Source organism: Lytechinus pictus, chromosome 2, assembly GCF_037042905.1.
Source record: "Lytechinus pictus isolate F3 Inbred chromosome 2, Lp3.0, whole genome shotgun sequence".
Taxonomy (NCBI): Eukaryota; Metazoa; Echinodermata; class Echinoidea; order Temnopleuroida; family Toxopneustidae; genus Lytechinus; species Lytechinus pictus.
Genome location: NC_087246.1, coordinates 44,709,238 through 44,723,045, shown reverse-complemented (window position 1 = coordinate 44,723,045; position 13,808 = coordinate 44,709,238). Strand labels below are relative to the sequence as shown.

Below are 13,808 nucleotides of genomic sequence, written 5' to 3'. Positions count from 1 at the left end.
ACCAACTCCTGACCGACCACATATCACCTTATTATTTCCAATGACATACCATCGGTCAGTTTGGAGTTTGTATAGTTGGTGTGACCTAGGACATATTTTGTAGAATAAAATCAACGTACAGTCTGTGCGTCTCGGTGAAAGACATACCATAAACTCATTGCCTACGAGAATACGGTCTTCCCTGTATAAACCCTATGCAAATCACATAATCCAGTAGTCAACAGGTTAAAGTCACAGTCGAGTAGTGACAATGTGACATGATTTGAGATGTAGTCTTTTAAAATAAAGACGATTGGTTATCAAACCACCATGGATAAAAATGTAAAAAGGGGAAATTCCAGTCTGTTCCGTCATAATTTAAAGTCCGTGTTATTTTGAGGAAAGTTGGATGGATTCTTCTCGTCAGCTTTTGCAAGGTTGAAATGATGAAGAAAAGGGGGAAATGATTCCTTTAAAAGAGTGTTTATAAATCAGTATCGTGAGGATCTCGTCATTTGTGCTTTCATGAATTTCGGCCAACTGCATGAGTCCAGTGAAAAATACACAAAACATTAAAAAAAAATAAAACAACCAACCAAAAATAAAACAGTCATGTTTGAAATACCAGACAGTCTTGAAGTCACTATGTGACGTATCAAAATGTACAGAGAATCATATATCAGTAGCCTAATACCACGTTACGGCCACACCAACGAAACTGATTCCAAACCGACCGATAATGAGCCATTCAATATAACACAATAGCTTTGATCGGCCTGGAGTCGGTCTCGACGCGTTGTGACCGTGACAAGATTTTGCGGCGAGGTCAAGATTGGTCTTGTATTGGTGCATGTTTTGCGTTAAGAAAGTAAGGTTGCCTTGCAGTTGATGTTCAGTCAGTCATCATTAGTCTGTCCGCGCGTCCGGGCCAGACAACATGACATATATATATATATATATATATTTATTTATATAAAATATTTCCCTTATCCCGTACAAATCGGCGGCACCCCTCATTAGGCCACACACAAATACTTTATATATAAAACAAACACTTATACTGGGCACCATTCTGTATTTCCATTGGCTTTCAAAATACGAAGCATGCATGCGCTTTTCAAAAAGTAGGTATAATCAGTGGCGTACCTAGGATTTTCCACAGGGGGCAAAATCGGCCGCCAAAAAAATTGACAAGCAAAAAAAAAAAAAAAAAAAAAAAAAAGGGGGGGGGGCAATAAAGGTCTTCAAGCTCGTCAGGGGGGCATTAAAGGTCTTTCAAGCTCGTCAGGGGGGGCAGTGATATGTATTTTGTATGGGTTGTGGCTCGTCAGGGGGGGAAGAGTGCTCCCCCTGCCCCCCCCCCCCCCCGTAGGTACGCTAGTGGGTATAATGTTGCCATGGAACATGATACACAAATGGGCATCTACTACATACATCATAATTCAAAATAAACATTTCCGATGAAAAATGATATCGAAATATCTCGGCTCATTCTCAATATAATGGGGTAAATGATGTACATGCATCGTATTCAAACAGGAGAATCACTGTGAACATGGCGAAAATAAGAAAACGCAAACTCTGGTCAAATTTAAATAAAAAATCTGCATGATGACATCATTTTGATCGTGTTCTTGGTGTTTTCACAATCGTAATATTCATAGGTAAATAAATCCACGAATATATACATAATATATAAATGTTAGTGTCCTTATATTTAGCTGATTGTCTTAAATCCGATATACAAGGCATTCACAGTTAGAATTACACCATAAGATCTATTACAAGATAACAATATAAAATTGAATCATACATTTGAAATAATTGTTTTCAAGGTGTACAGATGAGACAAAAACCTGGACATATTTTGCCATTTTAGCAGTTTAACAGCTTAAGTGATTACATACAGTGACTACTTTGGGAAGTGATGCAAGTTGAAAAAAAAACCTTTCATTCTCGTATATAAGTGTGACCAAAGCAACCACAACTGAGGCTTGACGTAAGAAAAGTTCGTTTGTAAATATTTATACACTACTCGATAAATTAAAACACATTTCAAATTCTGTTGTAGGACTTAATATACATGATATAACTCGGAAGGGAAAGCTTGAGCACATAACCCCTATCTTATCTGACCTTTACTATATCTACCCGGATCAATAGATATCGTATTAATACCTAAATTTACAGTGTCCGTGATATCCCTCCTCGTCTTCAGGACCTCCATAATTAGTCATATAATTTTTTTTTAGAGTTCCCGTAAAAAATTGGTTTGAAAGGAAACATATATAACTGTTGCGTAAAACAACGCCAAATACTATTTGTAAAAAATACCCATGAAACGTGTTCTTTGTTACTCCATAAAGTGCTTGTTCTTATTTAGCCCAATATTTGGGCAACTTTTATTCAAACTTTCAAATATATTCTCTTTCATCTATGTGAATAAATCTTGGAGATGGGAATTTCCAGAAGGTTGCACCATCAGTAAGGAATTCCCTCCCACCATACATTCAGAAATATTACCTGACAAAACAGATTCAAAGTATAATGAAAAACTCACCTATTTCTGAATGCCCATTTGAGTTGAATATAATTATATCTATTGTATTGGTTTAAATTTTCTCATATTATTTTTAACCCTTTGTCCAGAATGATTTTTTTTTAATGAGACTAAGATCGTGTTTTTCACTATCATATTAAAAATCAGTTGCAGTAATCTGAGTAAACTCAACGCAACTAAAAAACACAACGATGTAACTATAAGCAAGTGTAGTTCTAACCAAGTGAGCCCCGGTCCGCTTCTCGGGCCGGAACTCCCTGTGTAGTTCCGAATCTTCAATTAAAGAAAATACAATCTAACTACAGATTGTGATGAAAATGCACAATAAAGATACCAATTATGACTATAATAACATGTTACGAAAAATACATTTACTAATTTTCGACGGGTGTTTAGGCCTTCCACGATAAATATAAAGCTTGATTTTTTTCCTTAAATTTAAATCTTTGAAAGAAATTTGTATGTAACACGTTTCGAAAAAGTATGTGTTCTAGTATGAGATCCAAAAACTAACAAGTGCTCATTATCTATACATAAAATACTCTCATATACATGATATAATTGTGATGTGACACTTATTCTGTTAACTTTCATTTAAAACAAAATAAAAAAATGAACTTCTCAGCTTGTTCGTTGACTAATGGTTTCGAAAGTTCTCAAAGCGAGGATCATCGAGGGTACACGAGACCGATTTGCTCGTATTTTCTTTCATCGGAGATTTCCAGCTTAGTTATTATTCAATATAAACTGAAATTTATCCTCGATCACTTGACTAAGTTGTGGTTAGTTATAAACAATTATGATTAAAAATATTACGAGGAAATAATATCAGCCTTTTGGACCCTTGGTCTCGCGGCCGTGTACTAGATGGTAACGAGATAACATATTCTTTTCTCCAAAGCGTTCTATACATTTGGAATAACTATTTCTTTAAATTAACTATACGACCTTGACCGGGGGTCCAGACGATGCTCTAAACAGTTGCAGAATATACATAAACTTCTTGCATGTCTTGAGAAAGATTCCCTATGATTAAAAATAATTTCAACTCTGGCATCTGTTGTTGTTATTGTTGTTCTTATTTGGGAACCAAAATGGCCTTCGAAACGCTCATTTTGGAGATGTAAGGACTACGATGTAACGCAACAACAGTCGGTGTTGTGAGAGTAAAGAATCTCTATTTTCATGCAATACTGTACCATCATAATTAATGTTGAAACACGATGTTACACCTTGAAATTTGAATATAACACCAACATAGTGTCAATATTACAAAATGAATAACGCCAATGGTTGTTGAACCTACTGGTGTTCGATGTTTGGTGTGGTCTTCTCACAAAACCGACTGGAGTATTTTTTACAGTATTTTTTCAGTGTAGATGATAACAATGGACCTCAATGGCGTTCACACCTTGAGTGACGTTACTGATCGAAATTGAGGTACTCTCTCCATAGAGGTGGACCTCTCTATCATGTCTCTTGAGAACTGTAATAGCGCCCTCTATGATTCGAGCAGTCCAATTGCTGTTGCCGAAAATGTAAACATTTCTTCGAAACCTCTGGCAGGATATAAGGTCATAGATATTCGTGTCACCTTTATACTCTTGAAGGAGATTCCACACATCGAAATCCAAGGAAGCAGCCTATTTTGGGGATAATCTGACGATGTTAGAATTTCATAAAAAGTAAAGAATCTCTATTTGCATGCAATACTGTCATGACTTATCGAGACCGATCCCATGCAGGATCGACCCCGAATCTCGAAATTAGACTTGCATGGCTCCTTAATTTTGCCGAGATTGACGAGTTACACGAAAATAGGTCATCGGGTGATAATAATGAAACCATGGAGATCTGTGTTTGTGAAACCATGTCCGTTTCTTCTCCGCATCGTAATCAACGAATATGTACCGGAGAGTCATGCTGCGTACCATGGAATATCTCACGAAAATACGTCGATCTCAGAAAGATGTACGCTCGGTTAGGAGAACGCCGTCATTCGACCCCGATAGATATCATCTCAATGCAGCGAGTGTGATACTCGTCTCTGAAACGATTTCCTCTGAAGTTGTAACTGGGACGACATCTCTCTCCCGGATGATGTTACCATGATGTATATCACACGCTTATATCCTCACCGAACATCTCATAAATACGATGTCGGATTCGATAGTCCGTGTCGGGGGTGCTTGTTGACAAGTTCCAGTCATTACAATAAAATGTGAATTGCAAGGGATAATAAAATCGCAAGTGAAAGAGTCCATCGTGTGGTTCCTATATGGGGATTATAAGAAAATGGAACAAGATTATTAAATACTCAGTAAGAAAATAAATCAGCGTATCCATGTATGAAAATTCCAAAGTAGACTCTGAAATATAATATTAGTTAGGTTTTGAATGGCTTAAAAACTATTTATTGAAAAAATATAAAGGGTATTCATTTGTAATTCTTTGTCTTCTTTTTATTCGCATTTCTACCTTTTCGTTTCTTTTCTTTTTTATTCTTTTTTTTTTTTATTCTTTCCTTTTTTTATTCTTTTCTTTTTTATTCTTTTCTTTTCTTACCCTCCACCACTACCTCCTTCATATGTTTTCTTGTTGTGATTGTTTTTGTTGTTGTTGTTCTTCTTCTACTTCTTTCTCTTCTTTTTTTCTCTGACTTCTTCTTTTTCTTCTTCTTCTTCTTCTTCTCCTTCTCCTCCTCCTTCTTCTTCTTCTCCTTCGTTTTTGTCCTCTTCCTCTTCCTTTCTTCTCTTCCTTAATATTTCTTTCCATAATGTCTTACAACAACTTCAAGTCAGTCAGACCAACAAATCCTCCTCCAAACCAAACAATGGTAGCCTACATTTGTGTGTCATTCAAAATGACCTAACAGCTTTGTTCGATCAGGCCCCGTCTTACAAAGAGTTGCGATTGATCAGAACTATGGAAAGCCAGCAACATTAACATCTAAAATGCATGTTTGTGCGAAATATTATATGCTGTATACTCATACATTCAAGTTTTTTTTAATGTGTGCTTCTCTTTATTTACAAAGGACATCGACAAATTTCCTGTATAAAAATAATGACATTGATGGATTGATCCATATAGTTGAGGCTGATCGGATCCATCGTAACTCTTTGTAAGATGAGACCCCGATCGAACAAAGCTGTTACGTCATTTGGAATGACATACATGTAGGCGACCGTTGGTCCGTTAGTAGCTCTATGATTGGTCGGTTTGGAGTCGGATCCATTGGTCTCGCCATAGTCTGACCATCGGAGATTGTAATATAATTATCTCTATGAGTCTGACTGACTTCCACATTAAGTCATGTTATTATAAAATGCACTTGTACTTGTTTTAAGATATTAGGGAAGAGAATAAAACATCGTGCAAATTTCCTGTAAAAAAAATATGACGTTGATGGATTTCCATACAGTTGAGGTCGATCGGATCAATCCTAACTCTTTGTGAGATGAGGCCCTGAGCTCCGTAATACGAAGGTTTGCGATGAATTCCGGGGGATAGGGGCACATAGGCATTGACGAGTGCGCGACCAACACGTAAAAGGGATATCTTTTTCAAGATAGGGCACGTTACGTACGTAACGTAATAAGGGTGTCAAAAACACTAAAATAATGAAAAAAGGGTATCTATTTCGCAAGGAAAGCTACGTATTTAGGGTCAAATTTGCGAGGGTAAAAAGACTAAAATGTTATATGAAGGAAGTACTTTCTGCCCCAACAGTCAACACTACGTGTTTAGAGTCAGATTTGCGCGAGGTGTGGGAGGTGGGGCCGTACTAAGCCCAATGATGTAGGTAAGGTAAAACCCACGTCCGTGACATTAAAATATTGCTGTACTTGTTTAGGGTTCACTTCAGGGAATACTTGCTGAGGGTATCGTTTTGTTTCCAATACTTGTTAAGGGTAGGGTTTCACACGTCAATTTTCAGGATATGGGAAATACTTGTTTAGGGTGCTTTTTCGGGACCCCATGGTCGCGCATGGCATCCACTCGTCAACGGAAGTGGCCCCCGGGGATGAATTGTAAATATGAAAGAACCGCACTGATTGGTTCCCGGTCAGCATTTTAAACAGAGTGCGCATGTAAAGATGATCTTGATTGGTCATTGGTATTTAGCGATAGATTGCAAACCTTTGTGTAACGGAGCCTTGGTACTGTACCACCATTTGACTCACCATATAAATGACTCACAGCAGACCCACTTTCATCGCTCGAATGATCTGTGCTACACGTCGTAGGCATTCCTGTAAGGTGGAGGAAAATGGTCCATTTTTGTTATAGATTATCAAGCAAATTGAATGCAAAGTGCAGAATCAGCTGCATAAGCGCGAGTGTTGCTGACAATCATGATCACGTGTTCTCGGGGCTGGATCCCCGTATTTCATAATCAAGGGAGGGAGTGGGTAGATTTTTAACTAGCCCCCAATGTATATATATATATATATAAATGTGAGACATTATACATATACAACAGCTTTGGCAACTCTTTGTATTTAAATATGTTGTGAAAGAAATGAATGAAGAGAACAATGGTATATAGACGTAGCTTCAAATCAAGGTTCCCCAGAGCTATCTACCCTTTGGAAAAATTGGTGATGCCGAAAAAATGTCTCTGCCGGGAATCGAACCCGGGCCCCCAGCTTTGAACGCCGCAGAGACCACATAGACGGGTCAGTGGCTAGGGCGACCCCGATCCGATTGACCGTCAGATAAACAGATTCTCGACACCACCAATTAACTTTCCTTTGTCGGGTGTAGGTGAGTATTGACCAATGACAAGCCGCCATGCCTCAGCTGGATCAAAGCCACTAACCCATCTCTGTTGTCTAGTGGTTAAGGCATCGGCGTTCAAAGCTGGGGGCCCGGGTTCGATTCCCGGCAGAGACATTTTTTCGGCATCACCAATTTTTCCAAGGGTAGATAGCACTGGGGAACCTTGATTTGAAGCTACGCCTACCATTGTACTCTTCATTCATTTCTTTCACAATATATATATGTATATTGTATATCCTGCAATAAGAAATTAATGAATAGATTCATATAGAAGGAAACCTAAGTAAAGAGTTTTAATTATTTGCTTTGATATATGAAACTAGATTTTCAACATTTGTCAGGTTGCTAAGTAAAAGCAATCAAAGAACTTTGTGGAATTTGTGGAAATGAAAGAGATCAGACCCCCCCCCCTATATCCCCGCCCCCATCCCGCCGGATATTCACATTGGCGATGACAGTTCAATATGAAAGCTTTGTCACTGATAGCGAGGCTATGATCGATCAATATTACAATGCAAACACTACAAGTTATATCTGAAAACGAATCATTGACGACCGTGGATGCTAAAATAGCATTTATTTACCCTAATCCACTGTCGTTTTTTCAAAATAGCTTGATCTTTTTAACAAACAACTGCGCCCCCAGTCCACCCACGGGGGAAACGCACAGGAAATTAAAAACTTGAAAAGTCGGTTATAAGCAGACCAGTGTATTGACAATCCTAGCTTTCTACAATCTAATCTCAGCACACTTTGGTAGACAAGAATTGTTAATACCAAGGTCTAGCAAACAACCATTTTATTAGTCTTCATATCACGTGGAGTTATAAGATTAATAGGCCTGCTTCTTTATTTTCAAAATGACAACACTGCGCAAGTCTACTCGGGGAGTCTAACTAAGCACACTTTTTGGCCTTCCACCCACACCTACATAGCATGTCGCTTTGTAATTGCAGATGAGCTGTGTCTACAAAGCAACTTATTTTCATTCCTGGTTTCCTAATATTCTATATTTGAATGGGGTAGGGTGTGGTGCTGTTGACGACATTCACAAGAAAGGTCATGTGAAGAGAGAGAGAAAAAAAATAAAACAGATAAAATGAAGCAGAAAGAGAAAGAAACACCACAAAGATAAAACGCGAGAGGGGGAGAGGGACAGAAAGGGTCAGAAATGGAGGGGGGGAGAGAGAGACAAACAAACAGAGACAGAGAGTGACAAAATTATATAGAAAGAGAAAACACAGAACTACTATAGATTCGGGGAGACATAGGAGAAAGAGAGAGGGAGAGACAGAGAGGCGGATTCAGTGGAATTTACACTTTTTCTTTCAATTTATCAAATCATCATTACCATGGTTACTGTGAAGAGATCTACTGTTGATGTGAAACTCGTCATCAATAGTCCTCTCTCTCTCTCTTTCTCTCTCTCCCTCTCCCCCTCTCTCCTCTATGACCAGCAGGCCCCTCCTTCTCCTTTATCTTCTATTTACCCCTCTCAGACTCTTATCTTTACTCATAAAACCTGCCTCAAGTCGAGATGATGGCCATTTGAATCTGACTAACGAATCAAGTGTCTAAAAGCATAACCTCTGGGCAAAGATCACCTTATAAAATATGACCCCGATCCGTGTTAACAACCATTCTTTTAGTTCACAAGTAATCACGCGAGAAGAAACACTGTCAAGCATGTGTTCTGGAGTTCGGGCAAGCTCGTGGTGACGCGGGAAAAAAACGTGTTTCTGGAGGGGAATTCTTGCTTTTCTTCTTTTCGAATAAAACCTCTTTCAAATGTCATTCCTTATGTTGTGACATTACTATGCAAGCCTATCTGTCGACGATACTTGTTAGATATCATGCTCCCGGGGCTTGTACGAGCTTATACATCATAGTTTATTGATATCTCAAATTATTATATGGTTTCTATAAGAAAATGCTGAGACGAAATGGGGCCATACCATTTTCTAAAAGGGTGTATTTGAAAATTGCAACTTTTGAGTGAAAATGTCCGTCCATGCTACCCTCTTCTTGAAAGCATTAACTGTTCAATTAAATTAACATGGTGATTGGGAAGCCTGTATGTACCAACCTGTGATCTGAATCAGTGAAACAGATGAAAGACAACAAACATTGAAAAATGGCCGAGAAAAAGTGTTTGCCATGATAACCTTCTCTACTTCTCTCGATCCACATTATTTCCACATTTGCCTGCATGCAACAGCATTATAACTCCCACTATTTCTTTGTTTTCAATAATTCTAAATTACATAAAATATTCAGCCTACTTCTGTCATTTGATAGAAAGTAAAAGGTCAGAGTCTTTTGAGAGTATGAGCATGCTGTCACTCAAATAGAAAACTGGACTGGCTTATAAGCTTTGATACTATTTGATGATTTTTGTTGAGTGTTTTGTGTCTGCATTTGATCGCCAAGACAATCAAAACTTTTGTGTTTTCGAAAAGGGCAGTGCTTGAAAAGACATTTCAAGCCATGGAATGAGAGAGGGTGGATGTGCGATAGGACTACCCAAGAAAGCAATGAAAAGCAAAATAAATGGACAATAATCATATAATAGAGAAAGGGAAGATGAAAGAAAGAGAATTATATAAAACAGCAAAGCTAAGAGACCTTTATTGATTTAACTCAAATGAGAGACAGAGAGAGAAAGAGAAGGGAGGACAAGATTAAAAACTCGTGAGATAAGCGGAATAAATGAGCGTAATGGCCTCGCTTACTTATATTACCGCTTTTTTTACACAGTAATGTTAGTTCAGGGAGAGCGAAACCAAGGGGGCTTCAGCCCTCCCCCCCACTTTTTTTTAAAACTAAGTACAAAAGAGTAAAAATTACCATCTGATTGTGATTTTTTGTATGATCAGCCCCCCCCCCCCGCTCGCTTTCAAAACCGTTCCGCGGTCCCTGTAGTGAAATGTTGAGAAGTGAGTTTTTGTTGACTTTTAAGTTTTTCGTGCATGGTTATAAAAAAGTGAAGGCAGTGTCCTCCTCCCCTTAATACAGAAATTACGGTCTAATTTGAATGAATCAGGATAAATTCCAACAACCCCCCCCAAAAAAAAAACAATTTGATTAAGATAATCATAGGCCTATGGGAGGTGAGGGTAAATCTTCAAGTGAACAGATTTTTTTGTTACAATATATATTGAAAGAAAACAAACACCCGCATATAATATACTTACTGGTAGTTTGCGTTTTGGGATTACCACCGTTACTATCCGCGACCTGACCGAGAGGAAACTGGTAGGGGAAGTGGCTAGGGGGCGGCACACTCATCCATGGGGGGTCGCCATCCATTATCGGTGGGGGCGGATGGGTGGCTAAAGAATGAGAGGGTGGTAGTGGGGCACCGGGCCCGTCCCGCTTGCCCCGTTTGTGATGGACCTTCGAATCTATGTTCTCCTGTGCCGATGTCCTGTCGTGTCTGCCGCGGCCTGTGCCTCCGTGCCGTATTCGTTGATGAGCTTTCTCTATGTTATCTGGAATAGAAAGGGATTCATTGCTTAGTTGAAAGGTTAAAAATTACATTTTTCCAATTTACATTTTAGATTTTGCAGAAGGCCTATATATTATGTTTGCATCTTTTGTACTGTATATAAGGCCCTACTTTGTTCAAAAGTTTTGATGATGCAACAATTCCATGTTTCCAAGTAGCCTATCAATATGTCTTTTGAGGCTGCAGTATGTGCATTGCTTTGTTATATTTAATGCAGATGTGGAAATAAAGCTGAAAATATGAAATGAAATAATCTATTTCATAGATCTTACACTAGCATTAGAGGGCCTCTGATCGGTACATGCAACTCAACGAACTTTGCAAAGTTTTGATGTACACCCTCAACGTTCGTTGGAAAAACCTTAAAACGCTTGTTAGAATTTGACCACTGGTCAAATATTTTTTGAAAAAAAAAATTTGACCAGGAAAAAACAGTTGACATACCATTTCATCCTTCTCCCAACAATTCTTCAAATCCTCTCTTTTTCACATCATACCCTGATATATAACATGTATTTTCTACCTTTTAAAAAAATATCAGGAATTTTCTAATGGCTCATTAGCTACTGCAGCAGAAAGTATTCGAGTACCTGATGTATCATTAAGACCGTATTGCAACATTAAAAACAAAGAAATTAAAATTAAAAATTGAAAAAAGTACAGTGAAAATATTACCAATCGTCACACTGCAAAATTAAATTTACCATCATCCTTCAGTAGCTTCGTCTTATTATAATCATCTGTTCTCGTGGATTTTAAAGTTCTTTCTTTGTCACGGACTTTCTTGTCTCTCAGCTGATCCCACTTGTCTTGTTGTCGTTGATGATGATGTCGATGATGATGGCGATGATGATTTCCCCTTAGTCGTCCTACAAGTCCATCTTCATGTTTGGAATCAATCCCAGACGTAGACGGCGGTATTGATTTTGCCCCCGTCTCGATGTTGTCGACATTATCGAAAGCAGCATCGGTTGTCCTTGATAGACGGAGCTCGACATCGGGTTCTTCCTTGATCAAAGGAGAATGGGGTTTACGATGTCGACGCGGCACTTTGTGGAAATCGACTGTGAAAGAAGAAAATACACCAATGATATGCATCAAAGCCTTTCCATTTAATATGTTGAATTCTTTCTTTGGGAAATGAGGAATGTGAATCTATTGCACTGCGTTTGTCTCTTCTTCTTCTTCTTCTTTGTAGTCTGCTTCCTTCAATCCTGAAGATTCTTGCAGAACTTGGTGAAGTGTGTGTCACAAGGGTAAAGTGCATGTGCCAAATATATACATGGTGCGAGTAAAAACAGGTATGGATCTAGCTGTTGTTGCCTTTCGTCAGTTGCAGACGAAAGGCTTCGGTTGATGGGGCTGTCACAACATTTACTGGGAGAGTGTTCCACATCTTGATGGTTCTGGGGAAGAAGGAGCATTGATGTTGTTGGGTCCGTGATTGTGGCATGAGATATCCTTGAATGTGAACAGCTCTTGTTGATCTGGTACATTTGGTGATGTATGCATCAGAGTTGAATGGGACAAGCTCGTTGTGGATCTTGTAGAACATCACAAGGCGAGAGATTTCCCGTCGTTGTTGAAGGGATGTCCATCCTAGCTCCTGCAGCATCGATGACACACTTGATGTATTGTGATATCGATTCAGTGTGAATCTAGCTGCTCTGCGTTGGATCATTTCAAGCTTGTGGATGTTCTTGGAGGTTGATGGATCCCAGACAGTAGATGCATATTCCACCAAAGGTCTGACGAGTGATTGGTATGCTGTAGCTTTCAACTTGGGAGAGTTTACTCGCAGGTTTCTTCGTAGGAAGGCAAGGGTGTTGTTAGCCTTTTGACAAACATTGCTGATGTGACTGTTCCATTTTAGGTCTGATGTGATAGTGACACCAAGATATTTTGTTGCTTCTACAGGAGTAAGGATAGCATCTTTGAGTTTGTACTGGTGTACAATCCTGTTTCGCTTCCTGGTGACTGTGATGACTTCACACTTATTGGTGTTCAATTCCATCATCCATTTACTGGTCCACTCACATAGTCTGTTGAGGTCTTGTTGCAGCTGGTCAGCATCAGCATCTGACTGAACTGTGAGGTAGATGATAGCATCATCAGCAAACAGTCGAACTCTTGACTTGAGTTGATCAGGCAGATCATTGATATAGTAGAGAAAGAGGCAGGGGCCGAGGACAGAGCCCTGTGGCACGCCTGAAGTTACGTCGACTTGAGATGAACTACAACCATCCAGGAGCACTTGCTGCTTCCTGTTATGAAGAAAGTTGGCAATCCAGCGGTTGTTATGTCCTCTAACTCCATAGAACTCCAGTTTCCGGAGAAGGCGTTGGTGACCCACCTTGTCAAATGCCTTGCTAAAGTCCAGCACTAAGATGTCTGTCTGCTTTCCATCTTGAAGGTTGTTGGTCAGGTCACTTACCAGTCCTAACAATTGTAGCTCACATGACCTGTGTTGTCTAAAGCCATGCTGAAGAGGGTACAGAATATCCTGGTGGTTTCCATGCTTCATGATGTTACTTGCAAGGATATGTTCCATCAACTTACATGCGATGCAAGTTAGTGAGATGGGTCGGTAGTTGTTTGGTTCTGCTCTATCTCCCTTCTTGTAGACAGGCACTACATTGGCATTTCTCCAGTCCTCTGGTATCTCCCCGGTGCTATAGGACTTCCTGAAGATGTCCCTCAGGGACGGTGCGATAATGCCTGATAGCTCCTTGAGTACTCGAGGGGTGATGCCATCGGGACCAGGTGCTTTCCTTGGCTTCAGATTGTCAAGCAGTTTCTTGATACCATTCGTTGTAATGATGACATCTGGCATGGTTTCATAAGGTGAAGAAGGGGGAAGCAAGTCAGGAGGCACTGGAGTCTCTTCAGTGAATACTGATTGGAATTGATGGTTGAGTGCATTGGCCTTTTCAGTGGGGTCGGTAAGCTTCTTTCCGGCGGACTTAAGATGTGAAA

The 13,808-nt window shown here is 39.3% G+C and overlaps 1 protein-coding gene across 1 annotated transcript; it reads right to left on the bottom strand.

Annotated features, from left to right (window-relative positions):
• Nucleotides 1-1,668: 1,668 nt before the first annotated feature.
• LOC129279142 (uncharacterized) lies at nt 1,669-11,930 on the bottom strand. The gene is made up of 4 exons (XM_054915249.2): nt 11,537-11,930; nt 10,519-10,815; nt 6,727-6,795; nt 1,669-4,813 (listed from the first exon to the last, which is right to left on the bottom strand). The coding sequence occupies exons 1-4, from the start codon at nt 11,928-11,930 to the stop codon at nt 4,749-4,751; spliced, it is 825 nt and encodes a 274-aa protein (XP_054771224.2). The 3' UTR covers nt 1,669-4,748.
• Between the last annotated feature and the right edge of the window lie 1,878 nt (nt 11,931-13,808).

What these genes read in the sequence shown, in the direction of transcription:
- LOC129279142 (XM_054915249.2), bottom strand. Translation starts at nt 11,930, where the DNA reads ATGCATATCATTGGTGTATTTTCTTCTTTCACAGTCGATTTCCACAAA. An exon ending in GAAGCTACTGAAGGATGATG is followed by an intron (nt 10,816 to 11,536) that starts GTAAATTTAATT and finishes TTTCTATTCCAG; the next exon opens with ATAACATAGAGAAAGCTCAT. An exon ending in TCCCAAAACGCAAACTACCA is followed by an intron (nt 6,796 to 10,518) that starts GTAAGTATATTA and finishes TCCACCTTACAG; the next exon opens with GAATGCCTACGACGTGTAGC.